At 44.7% G+C, this 23,113-nt stretch overlaps 1 protein-coding gene across 5 annotated transcripts in view; it reads left to right on the forward strand.

The window, feature by feature from the left end:
- LOC129822122 (protein Aster-B-like) overlaps positions 1-23,113 on the forward strand; it is a 172,453-nt gene that overhangs the window by 133,505 nt on the left and 15,835 nt on the right. For 2 of the 5 annotated variants that reach the window (XM_055880087.1, XM_055880085.1), the window contains exons 5-8: positions 8,655-8,871; positions 10,629-10,649; positions 15,846-15,866; positions 19,795-19,818. In XM_055880087.1, the coding sequence (XP_055736062.1) occupies positions 8,655-8,871; positions 10,629-10,649; positions 15,846-15,866; positions 19,795-19,818 (283 nt within the window). The remainder of the gene's footprint in view (positions 1-8,654; positions 8,872-10,628; positions 10,650-15,845; positions 15,867-19,794; positions 19,819-23,113) is intronic. The other 3 variants (XM_055880089.1, XM_055880086.1, XM_055880088.1) reach the window with 3 other exon arrangements.

Here is a 23,113-nt window from a genome sequence, read left to right on the forward strand (position 1 = left end):
CTCTCCCTCTCCCTCCCTCACTCTCTGTCCCTCTCTCCCTCCCTCAGACTCTCTGTCCCTCTCTCCCTCCCTCTCCCTTCCTCAGACTCTCTGTCCCCCTCCCTCTCCCTCTCCCTCTCCCTCCCTCAGATTCTCTGTCCCTTTCTCCCTTTCCCTCCCTCAGACTCTCTGTCCCTCTCTCCCTCCCTCAGACTCTCTGTCCCTCTCTCCCTCTCCCTCCCTCAGACTCTCTGTCCCTCTCTTCCTCTCCTTCCCTCAGACTCTCTGTCCCTCTCTCCCTCTCCCTCCCTCAGACTCTCTGTCCCTCTCTCCCTCTCCCTCCCTCAGACTCTCTGTCCCTCTCTCCCTCTCCCTCCCTCAGACTCTCTCTCCCTCCCTCAGACTCTCTGTCCCTCTCCCTCCCTCAGACTCTCTGTCCCTCTCTCCCTCTCCCTCCCTCAGACTCTCTGTCCCTCTCTCCCTCTCCCTCCCTCAGACTCTCTGTCCCTCTCTCCCTCTCCCTCCCTCAGACTCTCTGTCCCTCTCTCCCTCTCCCTCCCTCAGACTCTCTGTCCCTCTCTCCCTCTCCCTCCCTCAGACTCTCTGTCCCTCTCTCCCTCTCCCTCCCTCAGACTCTCTGTCCCTCTCTCCCTCTCCCTCTCCCTCTCCCTCTCCCTTTCCCTCTCCCTCCCTCAGACTCTGTCCCTCTCTCCCTCCCTCAGACTCTCTGTTCCTCTCTCCCTCTCCCTCCATCAGACTCTCTGTCCTTCTCTCCCTCTCCCTCCCTCAGACTCTGTCCCTCTCTCCCTCCCTCAGACTCTCTGTCCTTCTCTCCCTCTCCCTCCCTCAGACTCTCTGTCCCTCTCCCTCCCTCAGACTCTCTGTCCCTCTCTCCCTCCCTCAGACTCTCTCTCCCTCTCCCTCCCTCAGACTCTCTGTCCCTCTCTCCCTCCCTCAGACTCTCTATCCCTCTCTCCCTCTCCCTTCCTCAGACTCTCTGTCCCTCTCTCCCTCTCCCTCTCCCTCTCCCTCCCTCAGACTCTCTGTTCCTCTCTCCCTCTCCCTCCCTCAGACTCTCTGTCCTTCTCTCCCTCTCCCTCCCTCAGACTCTGTCCCTCTCTCCCTCCCTCAGACTCTCTGTCCTTCTCTCCCTCTCCCTCCCTCAGACTCTCTGTCCTTCTCTCCCTCTCCCTCCCTCAGACTCTCTGTCCCTCTCCCTCCCTCAGACTCTCTGTCCCTCTCTCCCTCCCTCAGACTCTCTGTCCCTCTCTCCCTCCCTCAGACTCTCTGTCCCTCTCTCCCTCCCTCAGACTCTCTGTCCCTCTCTCCCTCTCCCTCCCTCAGACTCTCTGTCCCTCTCTCCCTCCCTCAGACTCTCTGTCCCTCTCTCCCTCCCTCAGACTCTCTATCCCTCTCTCCCTCTCCCTTCCTCAGACTCTCTGTCCCTCTCTCCCTCTCCCTCTCCCCCTCCCTCTCCCTCCCTCAGACTCTCTGTCCCTCTCTCCCTCACACTTTTACTCTGTGTGTGCCTGTGAATATTGGATCAAACTAGTGATTGCGAGAATTGAGAACACCCTTACTTGGATACAGACATAGCGGACTCACCAGTCAGGTGAACGGAAGAGCTGAAAAACGCAAGGGGAACAGGAGAGAGGGGAGTCTGGGAGGGAGGGAGGGGGCAGACTCAGATAGATAGAAACTGAGAGATAGAAATAGGCTGTGCACTAGCCTCAGTACACTCTCCAAAGGGAACGCTCTGCGCTTCCTCTCATCCTCCTGGCATGCTCCGGAACCCATCCTCCCCCCTTCCCCTCATCCTCCTGTCCCTCCTCCTTTCCCCCGTCTGCGGCTCCCGCTGGTTGAATGAAGCCTTGGCTTGAAAAGGGGCTGATCGCATCGGAGCTTGGTCTACATGGCTACCAGGTTAGTAGGGAGGGAGAGAGCAGCCTGCCTGTCTGCATGCAGAAAGACAGACACACTTCTGCTGCATTCCAGTGCTGAAGATGCAGATGGGGGTGGGGGTGAAAGGGGAGTGTCAGTCAACAGCCCAGCGATCCTCTTGTCCCGTTTGGCAAGTGTTGTCACGGGGACATAATTTAGCTCGTTATTAAGAGATCACGCTGGCTGGAGGAGATCAGAGCCCTAAGCCTGCTGAAGGAAATCTCCCAGGGCTCTCTCTCTATTCTGTTCTGTTCTCTCCCGGGAGAGAGGAGTAGAAGGAGAGCTCAGATGAGCCGCTGGATGAACAGCTCCTTGCTGCTCCTTTCTCTATATGAGGATATGGAGGTTTTTGAGTGCGTCACAGCAACCAACGGAGGCTGGATGTTTGTGAACAATGTAAAGGATGCTGTTGTGCCTATGATTGACTGGTGAGGAGATGGGACAGTCAATCGGCCTTGATATGGTGGGCTTGTAGTTCTGTGGCCCCAGGGGATGTAACGTCTGTGTGTGTGTGTGTGTGTGTGTGTGTGTTTGTGTGTGTGTGTGTGTGTGTGTGTGTGTGTGTGTGTGTGTGTGTGTGTGTGTGTGTGTGTGGGTGTGGGTGTGTGTGTGGGTAGGTGGGTAGGTGGTGATGTGTTGGGAGTGGGGTAATGTGTTGGGAGTGGGGTAATGTGTTTATTGTGTGGGTGTGCTTATGTGATGTTTGTGGGTGTGTTTATGTGATGTTTGTGGGTGTGTTTATGTGATGTTTGTACTGTTTGAAGCTATGTTCATGCATGATTTGAGTGTGTGGGAGTATATGGATTTTACCTCTGTGAATTGTTTGTATGACATTTGAGAGGCCATTTGCACTGTGTGTGTGTGTGTGTGTGTGTGTGTGTGCGTGTGTGCGTGTGCGTGTGTGCTTGTGCGTGTGTGTGTGTGTTGCCGTTGAGCTCGGTCCACCCCTGCCCTTTGGAGCACAGTGAAGCACAAGGTCCATTGCCAGATGGGTATTTTCCATGGTCAGCAAAAGCGGCAGTGAGAACAAGGCCCCTCGGAACAGCCCGGAACTCTGGGCATTGTGAAGCGAAGCGTTGCCCTCCCCGTTTGGATAGCCTGAGCCCAGAGATTTAGAGCACTTTACAAAAAGACAGCAACAAAGTTTCACCAGCAGACGGATTTGCTTTTCTCACTGGGCATGTGTAGAGTACCAATCTCATTATAATGCTTTTCAACCTGCATCTTATTGCTCAGTGTTCTTTCTTTGACCGTCATTTGCTTGTGTGGTCCATATTTGGTCTATCTGTGTTCCATGTGCAGTCCAAGTGCATTGTTTTGTCGTTCTGCTGCAGTATGTGCAGTCCATGTTCTTATCATCCTTATCTTACATACAATACAATCAGGACTGTGATTGTTTCTGGTGCTGTAATGCAGATGAGCCCAGCTGCTTCCCTGCCTTAGGGACCTACTGTATCTCCACACACAATCTAGTCTCAGGGCAATTTGTAGGATTTGGTACGTAAATCTGTACCCGGTATTTAGTATGATGTATTACTTTACATTAGGTTACATTATGAATGGAATTGCGGTTGTACAATACCTTAGGAATGAGAGTACGAATGGTATCATATGTCTTACCCGTTTGTACAATAGCATGCGAGTTGCTTGAATGAACGTATCATACATTGCGGAGAAAGCATAGTATTATATGTCTTTCTCTGAGACCAAGTTAGTTGTTGCTTCATAACAACAGAGGAGAATTATGGTGAGAATTTATTTCGGTGTTAAGGAGAACAGATGACAAAAGTTAGAATAATTTATGTAGCAGGTTAGGTGACTTGGGTTAAGTTTAGAATTAGGGTTACTGGAAGGAAAAGTTAAAACTTTACAATTGTCGCTGACGCGACTTGAACCTTTGGATTACTAGACCGTTGCAGTATACGCTCATCCATTCTCCCCGACCAACCTCCCAACTTTTGTTTCTGTCTAAGTAACTAGAACATTAGTAGATATTATACTTCTTGGAGGTGTTCAGAAATAAGGTGTTGCATGTTTTGTATGGTTCTGAGGCCAGGCTTCAAAACAGTATGCAAATGATGTCATTAGATGGCACGTTGAGTATTATACTAATGTAGCAGGGGAAAAGGTGCAGGTTACCCAGTTCTACCCAGTCCTCAATCAAAGTCAGCTATGATAGTGTTTTTTCTCCCTCCCGCTCCAAATCCCTTATTTCCAGTTAAAAGGCCAAGCTCAACAGAAGGCCTGTCTCTGCCCAGTAGATTATATATAGAAGCATATTATGAATATTTAAAGACATTCTCTCTAGTCCCAGTTGCTATAGCAATATTCATATAGAAGGTGCTTTGTTGTGCTTCATTGTGTGAGTGAGGAGCCGTAAAGGCTTTTAGAAGTTTTATCCACAATTCAACATGCATCGTCTCTCACTAGTCATAAGAACCACATATTTTTCTCTTACGAGTCACTATAACCACATCCACCACATGTCCACACAAGGCATTTCATGGAGTGGAGGGTGTGGTGTATGGAGCAAAGGGTTTCCATGGTAGTAAAGGGATTCTATGCTCATTCATTTCAACCCATTACACTCCTTCACCCAGTATGTCGTGTTGTTGTATTGGAAAGTGTTGTCACGTTCCTGACCTGTTTTCCTTGTTTTTGTATGTGTTTAGTTGGTCAGGGCGTGAGTTGGGGTGGGCATTCTATGTTATGTGTTTCTATGTTGGGTTAAATGTGTTGCCTGATATGGTTCTCAATTAGAGGCAGGTGTTTGACGTTTCCTCTGATTGAGAACCATATTAAGGTAGGCTGTTCTCACTGTTTGTTTGTGGGTGATTGTTCCTGTGTCTGTGTCTGTATGCACCACACGGGACTGTTTCGTGTTTTCGTTCGTTTGTGTAGTCTGTACCTGTTCGTGCGTTCTTCGTGTATATGTAAGTTCTCAAGTTCAGGTCTGTCTACGTCGTTTGTTGTTTTGTAGTTTGTTTAAGAGTTTTACCGTCTTCGCCTGTCTGTAAATAAATTCATTATGTCTTCATTCAACGCTGCGTTTTGGTCCGACCCTTACTCCTCCTCCTCATCCGAGGAGGAGGCATTAGACAGCCGTTACAAGTGTGTCATAAATGTTTGGCATTGTATACAAATGGTGCATCTACTTGAATGTTTTGTGTTATTGTTCTGGGTCAGCTTCAGGTATAGACCAACATCCAGAAACAGCTGTCTCTATTGTTCTACAGTAGGATGCCATTTTTACCGCCCATGCAATTGTCCTCTTGTCTCGTGCTGAACAAACGAGAGACAATTAACTTGACAGTAATGTGTAATGGCCTGTCACACACGTTACGTTTGGTTCATAAAGTAACCTATTGTAGTATGTGTATTTTTTATTTTCTGCATCGTTGGGAAGGGCTCGTAATTATACGTTTCAATGTTGGTCTACACCTGTTGTTCACAAAGCATGTGACAAATAACATTTGATTTGATTTGGCTAAGGCTATGACTCTCTTGTCTGACCATACATGTTAGCAGCATGTGTACCTGGTCTTGTCTAATGAGCAAAGACACACACTACTGGGAATGAGCTGATCAAACCTCCATTTATATGCTGAGGATTTATGGGCTGTTATGGCCTGCCTTTATCATGTTGATTGACGTGTGATCCAACTCTGAACGCTCATGATAACTGGCTGCACTGTTCAAAAAAGAATCATCTAAAACACCTTCAATGCGTTCAGGCTCTCTAGGTGGGCAATATTAGTCGGCTTAGGTTCATAATGAATATTTTCAAAGACGGGTACATAGGGTTCTATCCAATCAGAAGACAGAGAACAGAGCTGACAGCAGGTGTCAGGGCCTGTGATCATTATGACCTTGTGGTCAGTCAGAGCCATTACACTTATGGAGTGGACTGGCCATAATGGGGTTATAAACCCATAGGCAAAGGTGATGATGATGACTGGCAGATATCTGACTGGGTAGTTCTAGTACGGTGTGTCCTGTGTGCTCAGCTCAGATCTTAACTCTGTCTGGTTCTGTGGATCTGATGAAAGCCAAGTGAGTGAGACCATTAGTAACTGACCCAGGATGTGACATGAAAAATGATGCAGCTCACACAGCCCACTGGCATATGAGAACTGTTCTGTGTGTGCTTGTGTGCATGTGTGTCAGTGTCTGCGTCAATGTCCGTCCAGGTACATCTGCGTCCTGTGAGTGCGTACGTGCATACTTCTGTTTATGTGTGTGCTGCTGCAGTGTGTGTGTGTGTGTGTGGTGTGTGCCTGCATAATGTGTGTGTATCTCAGACAGACTCTGGGTTCAGACACTGATTAACATGCAGGAGAAATAGCAGTGTCCTCTGCTTTGTACCAGCTCACTGCATTATTCACTGATACCACAACACTACATATTATGAGGGCAGCTTGTGAGACATTTCATATACACTCATATACATCTTGTGCAGTTTTACATGCATATATTGACATATACCAGAACATACACATTGTATACAGGTACATAGGCCTGTACTCACAAATGCTCAAACATATGCTGAATCATCATTGTCTATGCTTGTATGTTGAAGTATTATGTAATAGGTACGTGTGCATACAGTCAGTTCTCCAAAAACCTGCAGTACATACAGTATGTACTCTACACAAACACACTTTTGCTTATCACATAACACCGCATCATTTGTTTGTAACCACAATGTACTCTATCAGAGCTGATGATCCATCCATCCCATTAGTTAGATGAGAGATCAGCTCTGGGTACTGCAGAGCACAGTGCACCTGGTATGTATCCATGCAGACAGGCAGACAGTGGCCACCAGTACTACTCACTATGATTTAGTCTAAGCTGCATGCAGGGCTTATTTGAAACATTAGAATGGTATAATTGCTTCACTTCTTTTCTTTGAGGTACATACACCATTGGCTGGCCATGACTTAATGGGCTTGCATAACGCCACGTCAAGTAACCGGGGCTGTCCGGCGCCCAGCCACACAGATCAATGACAGCTAGGCCTTTTGATACCTCCGTCTTCATTGTGAGTAGTGCCCATCCTGGCTGCAGACAGAGCCTCCCTGCGATTCTGTGGATGCATCGGAAATGGCACCCAGTTCCTTATGTAGTGCACTACCGTTGACCAAAGCAGTGCATTATAATCTTTTCAGCTTGTGTTCAAATTGACTATTGCACCATAACTCAACTTAATATCAACATTGTAATAACCATGCTGCTTAACTGTCCCTGTTACTCTTAGGCTCTGCTCATGGCCTTGTTCTCATCTGTCCAGATTAGTTAGAAAAGCATGAAAATGGGATTGCAGAAAAGCTAAATGTCAATGTCAGGAGGATTAAATATAATTATATATTTTCGCATTATACTTTTTCAGTGTGTATTTACACGTACACCCCGGGGGAAGGTTTCTCCTGGCTCTTTAAAGATGCAGTTTGTTGTTCATACATCTCAATAAGCAGCAGTAGGATATGATATCCATTATCTGATGCATGGTTTTCACTAATCTTCATGACTGACGTAGAGTATGTGATCTGTTTTTGACCATGCTATTTTCTCTGGTGCTAGCTGCTGCTGTTGTTGTTATTGGTCTCTGGGTTATGTGGGCTAGCTGCTGTTGTTATTAACTGTGTTAGTGGGTGGCTTTCAAGACTATTTGCCCTGATGTAACGTGATTACTCACTCTGGGGATGAATGGAAGCATGGGCCTCAGTCTTTGCATGTTACTCTAGTAGGCCTAGCATTGCCTGTGGGACGGTACCACATTCGCATAATTTACATGGCTTACATTTAAATAAGATATTTAAATGAACTGAAGATTCTACAATTAGTTCCTCAATGTTATTAATGTAATGTCTGTTATTTTTTTGTCATGGGTTTTGCTCCGGCCCTACATTCACAAACAGTGCAGAATATGTAGTTTCATGATCAATCAATTAATCAAATGTATTTATAAAGCCCTTTCTACATCAGCAGATGTCACAAAGTGCTATACAGAAACCCAGCATAAAACCTCATAGAGCAAGCAATGCAGATGTAAAAGCACGGTGGCTAGGAAAAACTCCCTTGAAAGGCAGGAACCTAGGAAGTAACCTAGAGAGGAACCAGGCTCTGAGGGGTGGTCAGTCCTCTCTTGGCTGTGCCGGGTGGAGATTATAAGAGTACATGGCCATTTAAGGCCAGATTGTTCTTCAAGATGTTCAAACGTTCATAGCTGACTAGCAGAGTCAAATAATAATCACAGTGGTTGTAGAGAAAGCAACAGGTCAGTACCTCAGGAGTAAATGTCAGTTGGCTTTTCATAGCTGAGCATTCAGAGGTTGAGACAGCAGGTGCGGTAGAGAGAGAGAGAGACAGCTGGTCCAGGACAAGATAGCACGACCGGTGAACAGGTCAGGGTTCCCTAGCCGCAGGCAGAACAGTTGAATCTGGAGAAGCAGCACGACTAGCATACTTAAATTCACACAGGACACCAGATAAGACAGGAAAATTACACCAGATATAACAGACTGACCCTAGCCACCCGGCACATAGACTATTGCAGCATAGATACTGGAGACTGAGACAGGGGTGGGTCGGGGGACACTGTGGCCCCATCTGACGATACCCCCGGACAGGGCCAACCAGGCAAGATATAACCCCACCCACTTTGTCAAAGCACAGCTGTAATTAAGAAGTAGAATTAATAATCTCTCTCCCTCTCTCTTTCTCACCTCCAGCACTGCCAGTAACTCCAACAGGAGCACGCCCGCTTGCTCGCCCGTCTTGCATCCTAAACGCTCGCGCTCGCCCACGCCCCAGAGCCTTGAGCCTGGTGAGAACATGGTGGAGAAGGGCCACTCTGACCACTCTGACAAGTCCCCCTCCACCCCCGAACAAGTGGTACAGCGAACCTACTCTCTGCAGTCCGCCCGCAGCGGAGGCAAGAACTCCAAGGTGAGCCTCATTGCGCAGGGGGACCATCTCTGTCTCAGGGCTCTCCTCTTTCCACCAATCACAGTACAGTGCAGCACAGTACATAATCATTGTCCTCCTCCACCTATCACACTACAGCACAGTACAGGATCATAGTCCTCCTCCACCAATCACTCTACAGTACAGGATCATAGTCCACCTCCACCAATCACAGTACAGTACAGTACATGATCATAGACCTCCTCCGCCAATCACACTACAGCACAATACAGGATCATAGTCATATTCCACCAATCACACTACAGAACAGTACATGATCATAGTCCTATTCCACCAATCACAGTACAGCACAGTGCAGGATCAAAGTCCTCTTTCCAACAATCGACCTACAGTACAGGTCAGGATCATAGTCTCAAATAGTACCTTCAACAGTTTTCAAAATGACTTGTTCAACACAGTGCATTCATAACTCACAAATAAATCATGTCAGTCTGGCTTATCACTTCAGTTCAGAAAGATATTTCTATCATCCCTGATCACCTCTTCCAGGACAATCTGAAATCAACAATTTATCTGAGGAGGTGATACAGGGGGATTCATTTTTACCCGTGACATAATGTCTTGATAACCTCCAAATGTTGCCAGTAAAGTCTGTTTGTCTTCTTGCATTCCATAAAACATGTTCTATAAGAAATAGCCAACAAGAAGGAGTGAGATATCGTCATATCTTGTGAAATGACATGGTTTTATCAGCTTTTATTTGCCATTTCAAATTGGTTTTACCCCATCATACCTCGACATCGGCACACCATACTAAATCAAACATGCCATCCTCAAGTAGCTCCAATTTACAGATGTACAATGTACTCCTGATACACAGTGCTTTGTCTCTGATAAGGTAATGTCCAACTCCCATCATCAAACTATAGGTCAGATCCAACTGTCACTCTGGTACTCTGGTACAAATGGCCAATCACGAGACGGGTAACGAGACCCTCAGCACATCAATTCTAGATAAGGACCAATTATCATCAGCAAAGACGCTTATAACACACATCCACCCTATTCTTCCCCTATCACCTCCCTCCCTCCCTCCATCCCTCCCTCCCTCCATCCCTCCCTCCCTCCCTCCCTCCCTCCATCCCCTGGTCCTGTCAGAGCGGCATTGTAATAATCACAGGCAGGGCGCTCAGTCAGCCCTCTCCATCGCAGCACTCAGTCATTAACTGTAGCTATCTCAACTCTGCAGGGCTCGTTCTGACACAGGGTAGTAGGCAGGTCAAGAGGCTGTAGTCTCGCTTCTCGTTCATCAGCATCTGAACTGAAGAGTAAGGTAGCAGAGGGAAGGACAGGAGCTTTGACTGTGGGTAACTAGGCTTACATCTCAAGCAAGACATGAACATGATAATATTGGGTGATATATTTAGTAATTTCCTCTGAATATCTTGTTGTTGTGAAGTGATAAGGAGCGTGGTAGTTGGCGGTCACGGCTCTCTCACTTCTCATCTGTTTTCCCCTTTACTCACTGCTCACAGTGCTCCCCAGTCCTTGTGGTGTCAGACACCTGTTGCTTTTGTTGTCATTGTGTTCTCCTCTTCTCTCATCCTTTTTTCTTCTTGACAAAGAGTGCTTGCTTTCTCTAACTTTCACTGCCGCCATATGAAATGTCTGTGATCTGAAACTGACTGTTTTCAACTCTTTTTTTTGGTTCTTTCAGCTGTTGTATCTTGCAATTTTTTGGTTTCTGATTTCTTTGTTCTTCTCCTGATGCATGCTAGTCTCACAAGCGACTTTCCAAAGTAAGCATTACTCTTTTCTGTTCTTTACACCCCCACCCCACCCCCACCTCACCTCCGTGTCTTGTGAGCTGTCGTGTGCCTCCCCCCTCCACCCACATCTTCCATCTGAACACACTCCAGATGGCATCCATGTTGCTATGACCTTTTCCTCTACCCCCCTCTACTTCCCTGCTGCCCTTCCTCTCATCTTCCTCCCTGCCGGACTCCTCCCTGCCGTTTCAGAGGGGGGGAGGGGGGCACTGTAAAATTCCTTCTGCATCCCTTTCCACCACTCCTGTGTGACATTAATTTCTGATCAATCCTGAGACTAGAGCTTTCTACATCAGAAGCTCCTTTTCTCTGCCTCGCACCACAAGCCCAGTCTCCTCAGGCAAGACAGCAGCAGAGTCCGTGTGTCATGGGTTAGTTAGAGCATTTTCATGCATGGACCCCTTGAGGCACGTCAGCACATTCTCTCCAATTGGCTGCATTCAGCTTTGTCACGAACTATGAGACAGGCAGACAGGATGATGTTAATGGGAGCCAAGTTACATTCAGTCAGTTGAGTTGGTGTTCAGGCGGTGTCCGGCTCATTTCACAGCACACCCAGTCGATGACATCACCCCTCAGGCCTGTGGTGTGGCCGAGTGCCAGCCCTCTCTGGCCCCACATGAGCCCCTGGCCTGTGGTCAGCAGGAGTCACATGACCCTGGCACTTTGTGCAGTCGCCCAGGCAACGTGAGCTCTGTCACCCTAATCTAATGCAATCCAGATAACACACAGGCAGGCGGGGAGAGAGAGGGGCTCCTCTCTGTAGAGGACCTGGGCCGGTGGTCCCACACTAACTAACTGACTGACCGCTGACGACTTTGTTCAGTCTCCCACTGTCACCAATCAATGAGGCTGTGTATGGAACCGTAAACAGTGAGCAGCACTAAAGCGAGAGTACATAGAGACTCAGCATGAAGACCCATCTCAGACCAAAACACTGAGACATGGACACATCAGGAAATTAGAGTTAGATAGTACAATAGTGTGTCTTGGATCGTTTAGTGCGGTGGCCTAGTACTTGTTAGTACACTTGCAAATAAAAACCAAAGCCTTTTCCCCTCTCTTGTTGTTCAACTCTTTCCTTCATGTTGGTTAACTCTTAATTTTCTCATTCATTTCCTTTCAGTATGACAGACTTAACCTGATTAAAGTAAGCATTTCCTTTTGCTTTAATTTTCCCTTTAACTCCTAGTCCGATTTGACCAGTGACCTCCTCTTCCCCTCCTCTGTAAATGTGTGATGTCAGTCATCGCCCCTAGCTATCTCTGCCTCCTCTCTAAGACCAGAACTTCTTTCTCTCCTCTCTCTCCTCCCTCCTTAAAGTGTTCTCTCTGTTGAAGACCTGTTATTTGGACCACCATTACAAACACTGCTGTGCTCTGGCCTTGCCAAGAGTCTCACCATTAAGACGTACTGAAGTCAAGTCATGATTGTTTCTGAGGAAAGTCACTCCTTTTGTACAATGTTATAAATCAAAATGTTGATATAACATCTCAGTTGGTAGAGCATTGTTGTGGGTTTTAGTAGTTGTGGGATTGTGGAATGTATCAGTTGGTTATGGGCTTGATTCCCATGGGGGACCAGTACAAAAAAGTATGAAAATGTATGCACTCACTACTGTAAATCTCTCTGGATAAGAGCGTCTGCTAAGTGACTCAAATGTAAACATTTCAAATAGTATATAATATTGTTGTTGCGTAACCTCTAACGAGCCTCTACCCCGGATCCGGGAGCACCCCCCCCCCCCCCACACACTGATTAGCATCGCTAGCATAGCGTCACAATTAAATAGTAGCATCTAAATATCATTAAATCACAAGTCCAAGACACCTAATGAAAGATACAGATCTTGTGAATAAAGCCACCATTTCAGATTTTTAAAATGTTTTACAGGGAAGACACAATATGTAAATCTATTAGCTAAACACGTTAGCAAAAATCACAATTTTTCTTTGTCCACCATTTTCTCTCAACACCAGTAGCTATCACCAATTCGGCTAAACTAAGATATTGATAGCCACTAACCAAGAAAAAACCTCATCAGATGACAGTCTGATAACATATTTATGGTATAGGATAGGTTTTGTTAGAAAAATGTGCATATTTCAGGTATAAATCATAGTTTGCCATTGCAGCCAGCATCACAAATCTCACCAAAGCTCCTAGAATTACTACAGACAGCAACGTGTATTACCAATTTACTCATCATAAAACATTTCTTAAAAATACACAGCACATAGCAATGGACAGACACAGATCTTGTGAATTCAGACAACATTTCAGATTTTCTTAGTGTTTTACGGCGAAAACACAATAAATCGTTATATTAGCATACCACATACGCAAACGTTACCCGAGCACTGATTCTAGCCAAAGAGAGCGATATCGTATCATCGCCAAAATATATACATTTTTTCACTAACCTTCTCAGAATTCTTCAGATGACACTCCTGTAACATCATATTACAACATACATATACAGTTTGTTCGAAAATGTGCATATTTAGCCATAAAAAAACGTGGTTATACAATGAAAATAGTAGCAAAACAAGCTTGGAAATGTCGGTCGCCATCTTTGAGTGATCTAGTTTAATCAATAGCTAATCATATACTTGACTAAAAAATACAGGGTGGACAGCGATTGATAGACAATTTAATTCTTAATACAATCGCGGAATTACATTTTTTAAATTATCCTTACTTTTCAATACAGGTTGCGCCAAGTGAAGCTATAGCAAACAAGATGGCGGCATAAACGTTTAACATTTATCGACAGAAACACGATTTATCATCATAAATTGTTCTTACCATGAGCTGTTCTCCCATCAGAATCTTGGACAATGAATCCTTTCTTGGGTCTAATCTTCTTTTGGTCGAAAGATGTCCACTTGTCCGTCGAAATGCCCACTAACGTACGACCGGGACCCCGAAACGTGCCCGGAGCTTCAAAGTCTATTACAAAGCAATGCCTCAAAATCGCACTAAACTGATATAAATTGCTATAAAACGGTTTAAATTAACTACATTATGATGTTTCTAACACCTATAACAAGTAAAAAGATGACCGACGCTATAGTACTGGCTAAACCAATGCTTGGAAAAAGGCCAGTCAGATATCCTTCTCGCGTTGAGCGCAGTGTCCAAAGGAAGGCTACTTCCGGTATTTTGTCATTTATAGAGCCAATGATTGCGCAATCGACTCCATTCAAATTGTCACCACTTACTGACATCTAGAGGAAGGCGTGGGCAGTGTTTGTATCTCATAGGATTAACAGAGACTTTAAAAACTGATCTGGAACCAGAGGCCAAGATGTCTAAATCTCACACACTGGGAGGAAAAGTGCTGTAGAATGAGTTCTGTTTCACTCAGAGACATAATTAAAACGGCTATAGAAACTAGAGAGTGTTTTCTATCCAATAATAACAATAATATGCATATTGTACGAGCAAGAATTGAGTACTAGGCAGTTTAATCTGTAGAGACAATTATGCTAATTTGAAACAGCACCCCCTATAGTTGCAAGAAGTTAAAGCACTTTGAGATTGTAATGAAAAGCGCTCTAAAAGTTGAACAAATAATAATAATAATAATGAATAAATAATAATAATGAATAAATAATAATAATAACCATGGTTCATCACCTGAGGACATTCATCTTTTTAAATCTGAATAACTGAGTCAGTTCTGTGGGGGTCTGCTTGGCCACAGGAATGTTTAGTTCAGGTTTTTCTTTAGGCCTGTTGTACTGGGTGGATCAGGCCTGCTCAGTTCTGTTCCTCAGAACTAGATTGTTGTTCTAGTGTTGTTTGAAGATATGGGGGTTATACCTGATAGGTTTGTCTGGGTTACAGCTAGTGCTGGTCAGTTCTGGTTTGGTCCGGATGGTTGGTTGGGATGTGCAAAGTAGTTAGTCGTTCCAGGCCTTTCTGATCCTCAGGGGAATCCAGGGAAAGACACTACTACGTACACAAGCTCTCTCTGTTACGCGGTCCACTTAATCAGTGGGTGTTAACCTGCTTCTTAGTGCTGCTGACACACTTACCCAGACACAAATGTGCTTTGTGGGGGAGGCAAACATTTGATTTAGACACTCATGCAAGTTACACACGTGTAGGCTATAAAGATGCACTTACAAACATGCAATTACACAAACTCCAAACACTTGCACAATGGAATGCACACACACTCACTCACACACTTTGCAGATACCTTAAAGCTTAAATCTTCTCTCTCATGCCTCTGTCACCTTCAGAGGAGATTATCCCTGTCCACGTCAGAGCCCAGAGTCCAGGGACATGACTGGGGCCTCACAACTCTCAGACAGGAAATGCAACAAGCTTATCTGATAGCTGAAATATTTAAACATTATCTACATTCACATCTCCAAAGGATTGATTTACAATAGTAGTCTCGCACCAGTATGCCTCTTGTATGTTTTCGCTGAAATTACAAACCACATTTTTTGTTATTGCCTGGTTAAGTGTATTATTATTTATGTTTAAAAGGCATCAAGAGGAAGCTGTCACATATGTTTTAACCACTAAAATCATGGTTGATTATCCTGACCTTTCTCCACCCACTGGATGGTCCCTAGCATGCATCCCTCTCTTATCACAATGCTGAGACATATTACACTCTCTTTATAGCCCCATAAAACAGAAGCAGGTGAGTTATGGTTGGAATAAACACTCTTGTTATGGTGCTTCCAATAACAGTGTGTATACTGCCCTCTGCTGTTAGAAAATATACAGCACACAGCAGTACACAAGCAACTCTAAATCATTAATAAATAAACACTTAGAAACAAAGATGAACATATTGTACCACACCCAACCCCAATCCACCATCTGCTTAGCAAATAGCCATGTAAATTTACATTTGTGAAGCCCAGAAATCAATGAAAAGGCCAGCTAAAATATGTGACAAGCTCAAAGGGATATAAGTCTGTTGGATATCAGCGGAGGCCTGTGTTTATGGTAGGATGTGCCCACCCAGAGGTTGACATTTACACCTTCTATAAATACCCACTGTCTGTTTTTATCATCCCCTGGCCTCTATGTGTTTATGACATTGAGCCCTGTGGCCAAGTGTTGTTGTGTTCTTGTCTCATTGACTTACACTTGTCTTTGTTCTCTCCACTCTGCGTCGCTCCTCGCTGTCTACAGAAGAGCCAGAGCTGGTACAACGTAAGTTTCATCCTCTTCTTACTCTTTTTGTTAGTTTTTTACAAGCGCTATGACCCAGTTCTCAATACTTAGGTCACTTTTTCAAAACTCTTCACACGGTTCTCCGAATCAACTTTCAGCTTGGCACAGCAGTTAATTTCACATCCAAAGCTACCAAAACACTTCATTCATGTCTCAAATCAACAAATTATTCCATAACACTAGCAAAGTTTGTCACCCAACAAGCACACTTTGTCACTCATAAAATAATGACCTAAAAAACACTAACAACAGGTAGCATTACACAATGTTTTCTTTTGTAAAATGTCTTTACAAAACAAGAATGACACCTCTCTACTGTTTAGAATTCAGTGCAGTATATGTTACTGGAATGAATCAGACATGATGTAATATGCTTCAATATGTTTTATGTCATTTTTTGGCATTGAGAGATTCCAAAATACAAGAATTTGTATATACACCATCAACCGATACAGATACAGTAGCGATGCTAGTCAACCCTATCTTCTGCATTTGGCCACAGGTTCTCATCCACATCACATCTTATGTCATCTTGGGCAATTAACCTAGGAAAGAATATTTTGGCATGGGTAGCCTAGTGGTTAGAGCATTGGACTAGTAACCGAAAGGTTGAAAGTTCAAATCCCCGAGCTGACAAGGTACAAATCTGTCGTTCTGCCCCTGAATAGGCAGTTAACCCACTGTTCCTAGGCCGTCATTGAAAACAAGAATTTGTTCTTAACTGACTTGCCTAGTTAAATAAAGGTAAAAAAAATAAAAAATATATATCTTGGCATGCCTTTCCATCCCTGGCAATCTTCTGCAGATTTGTCCAGGCATCCAGCATTCATTGCGTCCAGGAGGGACATTTAATCATGTGGATGGTGGTCATAAATCTTCCACCTCAATGAGGAAAATAATTCCTCTATGGGGTTGAGGAATGGAGAGTAAGGTGGGATTAAAAGTGACACCATCCTGCGATGGGCTGCAAACCACTCTGTGACGGCACGGGAGTGGTGAAATGCAACATTGTCCCATACAATTGCAAATGTTGTCCGTTTTCGACTCAATGCAACCCTTTCCTCACCTGGCACAACCCTTCCATAGAGGTCATCAGGAATGAAATGAGACGCTCGGTGTTGTATGGCCCAATTAGCGGTTTGTGTAACAGCAATCCATCAGAGGATATTGCTGCACACATTGTGATGTTGGCACCCCTCTGGCCCGGGTCATCCACTGTTGCTCTTTTCCCAATCACATTCCTTCCTCGCTGCCGTGTTTTGGCCAAGTTGAAACCAGCCTCATCCACAAAGATGAATATGTGGGGTGTTTGCCTGGCATCAATCTCCATGACTCTCTCAAATAAATCCACAAGGCAACATAAGAGGTAGGCTATTACGGGAGTTTTCATTATAGCTAAAAACATGCCATTGTGTGCCTCTGCCCTGTTTGGTTTTGTTTCCAAAACCAGTTCTGTATTTTTAGTCATCTTACCTGGACATATTGGTTCCTGAGTTGCTTGATTCGTCCAGAGTTCCTCTCAAAGGGGACAACTGCTTCATCCTGACTTGATGTTGTTTGAGGACTCTAGAAATAGTTGTTATGCTTACATTGTGAATATTTCTAAATGTAATGTTGTCTGCCAACAATCTCTGTGAGTTTTATGCCATTGTTTCTGATGACCATATCAACGATTGCAGTTTCCTGCACAGCAGTGAAAATCCTTCCTCTCCCGCCTGTGGGAGGTAACCGTTGGGTCCTAAGCAGAAATACAAATACAATTACACACAAGTGGGTTTGGAGGCTTTGCTCAATTTACTTCTGTAATGTGCAGTTCTGTCAGATGATCTTGCAGAATGCACATCTTACCTGTTGTTTTGCCAGAAATTTCTCAGAATAGATGCCACTGTTGAGCGTTGCAGATTTGGCTGCACTCTCAGACCAGCCTCTTTCATTGATAGACCATGATTTATTACATGATGAATTATAGTAGCCCTAATCTCATCGGAGACTACAGCTCTTGATCTTCCTCTCAGTCTTCTTCTACCACACATATGTACTCCTCTCCCTCTCCCAGCCACTCTTCTTCCTCTGTCAGCCATTTCTCTATCTCTGGCTGGGTCCATGTTTACATTACGGTACATTATTATTCCTAAGATGTCCCCTTTTGCATGGATGGTAATGAAATTGAAAGACTAACACCTGGGTAGGTGTTCAGCTACAATGGGAATCACCTGTGGTTGGTCTAATTGTTTTGATAGTACACTGCTCAAAAAAATAAAGGGAACACTTAAACAACACAATGTAACTCCAAGTCAATCACACTTCTGTGAAATCAAACTGTCCACTTAGGAAGCAACACTGATTGACAATAAATTTCACATGCTGTTGTGCAAATGGAATAGACAAAAGGTGGAAATTATAGGCAATTGCAAGACACCCCCAAAAAAAGGAGTGATTCTGCAGGTGGTGACCACACACCACTTCTCAGTTCCTATGCTTCCTGGCTGATGTTTTGGTCACTTTTGAATGCTGGCGGTGCTCTCACTCTAGTGGTAGCATGAGATGGAGTCTACAACCCACACAAGTGGCTCAAGTAGTGCAGTTCATCCAGGATGGCACATCAATGCGAGCTGTGGCAAAAAGGTTTGCTGTGTCTGTCAGCGTAGTGTCCAGAGCATGGAGGCGCTACCAGGAGACAGGCCAGTACATCAGGAGACGTGGAGGAGGCCGTAGGAGGGCAACAACCCAGCAGCAGGACCGCTACCTCCACCTTTGTGCAAGGAGGTGCACTGCCAGAGCCCTGCAAAATGACCTCCAGCAGGCCACAAATGTGCATTTTTTTGAGCAGTGTATTTAATTTTTTAGATTTGGAATATATTTCAATACGGTATTACTGTAGAAATGTAGCAAATTGCTGTCTTATTCAATTTGTGTTTTGTTAGGTTTGGAACTTAAGTTTAACAGTTTTGGAAAGAGTATGTAAACATGTGCAAATTGGCTTGTAGGTACATAGAGTTTTGGTGGTGGTTGTGTCTGAGTGAGAATTCATGACATTTGAAAGATGTAGTCATTGAATGCATTTCGTGCCAAAGCAATGAAACATGATCCACAGTTCAGCCCACATAGACTCCTGTTGTGCTCACTGTGTGAAGAGTTTTAAAAAAGTGACCTAAGTATTGAGAAATGGGTCCTAGCAATTGTAAAAAATTGTAAGAGGTGCGTGCGTGCGTGCGTGCGTGCATGCGTGCGTGCTTTCGATCGTGTGAGTATGTGTGTGTGTGTGTGAGGTTACGAGGTTAAAAGTTCTAGACCCTGATTAGAATCACACGAGGGTATATTCCTAAGGTCACTTTCATATGGAGCTCAGGCTTACCCAGGACGCTAACCAGTGGGATTTACAGTTCTAGGAGTCTAGGGTTACAGTGTGATGGCATGCTGAATTTATAAGAAAAATGACTGAGGATTAATAAAAATGTAATGTTTTGCACCATTTTGTTGCAACTCCCATACCTTACTACAGATGTGATTCATAGATGAATGTTTGACAGACAGAAGCATCTTGTAGCGAAAGTATGGTGACAGCCTGAACCAGTGATCTCAGTCCAACACCAAGACCATTACACCAAGAGGTCCTGACTTAACACAAGGTTTCCAGCCAGTGTACTAAGAGACAAGGTTGCTACATTTTAATGGGGCTGTAATTAATTCATTTCATTATGATTCTTCTTAAACAGCCAAGTAAATCTACTTGATGGCTCAGTTGGCCATCTGTGAGAAGTGGTTTGATACCCTGATATGGTATTATTATAAAGCCATGGTTTCTATAGTGTCTCTGTGGGACTCCATTTTCTTTTCTCTTGTTTCTGTTGTTTTATTCCTTTCTTTTGTTGTTATTTGTGTCTATATATTCCCCTTCTCTCCCCAGCATGAAAGACAACACATCCTGAGAGTAAGCATGACTTGTACTATTGTGCAATTTTTAAAATATCTTTCTGCTTATTCCTTCTTCTTGGATCGCTTGACTGGTCTCTCTTTCCACTAGTCTGCTCCTCATCCCTCATTCATCAGTATGTTGTTTCCACCTGAGAGCGAAGCCACAATATACAGCACTTTGGGGTTGGATGACCCAATGCCATGGCCATTGTGGTTGTGTTTTGAAAAATAGCGTTTTCAAAATGGCTGCTGTGTAAAGAGGGACTATAGGCTACTCAGAGCTGTTATGGTGGTGACGCAATGGGTGTATTCATTAGTCGGAGGCCGTTGCGAAATGTTTGGTCTGTTGCGAAAATTTCAGCAACGGAAACTGTTCACTCCAAACGGGGAAAAAATATGTTTTGCCATGAAAACGAGAGCTTCTACAGGACAAATTCAGGTATATCCCTCCCTGTTTCACTACATTTGGTTCCTAGAGTAAACGGTAAACCATTTCCATTTTTGCAACAGGCCAAACTTTTTGCAGCGGTCTGCGACTAATGAATACACCCCAGGTTGCAACAAATCTGCTCAGTGTATCATACTAAACCCACGGACCATGTGGTCAGTGTCTGGAGCAGCCCTGAATGCCTTGAATGACAGGAGAATGGAGCATGGGACTGGTTAGCATGTTCCAGTCCTCCCAAGTCTTCAAATGTGCTCGTTTTGTCATTATGGCCACATTGGGTATAGTTGGGCATTGTTGCTTAGTGAAACTTGAAATGGAGATTCTCCAGAATGTTTAGAAGAATTATGGTCCACATCTAATGTTTTCTGATACTCTCCTCTAGCTACTTAACTTAATTTCTCTCCTGTTCTACCATTACTAAACGAATGCATCATAATACCAATCTGCTCCCAGAAACATTAACTAACACTAACTATGTAATTATGTCTAATCTCTGTTCTGGACCATTGCAACGTATATTGGTATGTGTCTGATGCAGTGCTTTACCTGAGGGTATGGTAGGCTATGTGGTAGGCCATGTCACAGTCACTGTGTTTCTCTACATGGCAATGATGTTCTCCCATGGCACTGAACCTACTGTGATTACATCACAACCGTCCTGATATGAGGTCTGAGCCCAGTAGAGACACACAACAGGCCCCACCCTGCCATATCAACCTTCCTAATGACTCTGTTGCAATGCTTTCATGGCAACTGTACAGGACCTACGCAGGCAGTTGAGGTATTAACAAGGAAATCAATGTCTGCCAGACACCAAGTATAGTGGCTCATAGTATCCATAGTTAAGTGGCAGGTTTAAGCGACTGCTTTTCTCCAAGAGATTTGTGAGGTGAAATATCTGCCTCCTCATACTCTCAGGTCTATAATGAAAACATTCTAGAGTTCATCCCCCTCATGAGAGAGAAAGAGAGAGAGAGGAGAGAGCAGGAGAAGGTGAGCGAGAGACTTAGAGGGAGTCTGCCATGTTTACTCTGAGGTAGATTCTCACAACAAGGATACCACTGTCGAGCCTATCTCCTAACACATGAAAGGCTCACCGCTCTTCATAAAACTTTACATGAAACCACACTGGTTATTTTTACAATGTAGGGAGCCGGGGTGCTTGTTTGAAATGTCAAGAAAAGCAAGCAGTGTGTATGATGCAGGACAGGGTGAATCGTCAGGGATCCTGGCTTGGCTGTGTTTCTAAACCAGACAGCCCCTCTCTGCTGAGCTGTTCCCACAGCTGGTTCCTCCACCCTCCCACCATCAACACGCCATTTGCAGGGAAAGTGTCAAGGAATAGTGTGTTTCAGATAGAGACGGAAGTATTCACACATATACAAACACACATTCATGCACACTCCCTTGACAGTGGCACTTAGTTTGTTTCCAATGAAGATGGAAGTCCTCACACACATGCAATCAAATACACATAGGCATACACCTTCCTGGCCACTCCTCTCCAGAGTGGTTTGTAGCAACCTACTGTCAGTGGGGTGAGAGACTGGCCTCATTATTTATGGGAATGGATATTTAACCGCCCCACCCTGGTTGACTGTACCTGTCTCCGACATCTCTCACTGTTTACCCAGCAGGTTAATGGTTAACCGCCACCTCAGGGACTGTCTATATCCCCATCATCACCTGGCAGCTACACTGTCCTAGGACTTGTCACATTGTCACCTGGAGAAGAACGGAGATAGTCGAATCAATAGCTTCTGCATTTGCTTTAGTCTTCATTTTCATTTTTGGGAAAAGCTCTTAGAAAAACGTTGAATTCAGATACTACTCGGTTATCTGACATATTGAATGCAGTTTTTGATGTCAGTGGGCCTTGGTCGCAAACGTCTGAAGAAACATTATTCACAGGATGCAGAGGCATTTTCAACAGGGTGAAGGCTGTTCACGTCTGAGAGGGATCTGTGAATGATCTGAACTGTTTTCAACAGTGTGCTGAGGATTATTTTCATTCCCGTTCAGTTTCCTGGAGCTTATTTCTTCTAACTGATTTGGCTAGATGTTGAGTGGGGCTGTGGAAATTGCGTAAGCAGGAAAGGTGTGGAATTTGTTTCTGAATTCCGGGGCACAGATGTAACCAATCACAAGTGAGCCTAATGGCGTGCCAATTGAAACCACAGTGTTTGTTTTGTTGCTTATGTATTTTATCATTGTGTCAACCTCTCACCACTGTGCTGATAGGTTGACTTGCCCAGCTCATGAGAACCAATCTCTGTGCCTGTTTGTCTAGTCTGGTCGTAGTGACTGACAGGGATCTGGTTTCAGGACTGCATTACTGACCTTAAGGGAGAGTTGTGGGGGACAGAGAGTAGGCCACAGGGTTCTAGGGGGTGATAGTAACACCTCTAAATGTGTTAACCCTCCTATGCTATTGCTCTCTAATACCTGAATAGTCAAGGACAACGACAGGGGACATACTCCCAGAGCTACACTGCTCCAACTGCATTAGACTGAGCCGCAAGTCTTGGCATGCGACTCCATGCCGCACCACTCAAGATTAATGGACTTGTTTTTCCTCATGGAGTGTGGAGGTAACTGAAGGTTGTGTGCACATCTGTCCTCTGTAACTCAATCACCTTGTCAGCCAATGAAACGGGACTGCACCGCTTTCCAGTTAGGAAACTATCTCTCTTTCTCTCTCTTTCACTCTGTTTTTCTCTTTACCAAGGATATTTCTTTGCTTTCGCTGCTGGTGTGTCTGAGCTGCGCTCACCAAGGTGCTCTGAGGCGTCTGGATCTGGACAGCGTTACACCCCCTGACCGCACACGCCTACCTGCCAGAGCTGCTATTATAATAAAAGAC

The sequence above is a fragment of the Salvelinus fontinalis genome, chromosome 24, assembly GCF_029448725.1.
Source record: "Salvelinus fontinalis isolate EN_2023a chromosome 24, ASM2944872v1, whole genome shotgun sequence".
NCBI lineage: Eukaryota > Metazoa > Chordata > Actinopteri > Salmoniformes > Salmonidae > Salvelinus > Salvelinus fontinalis.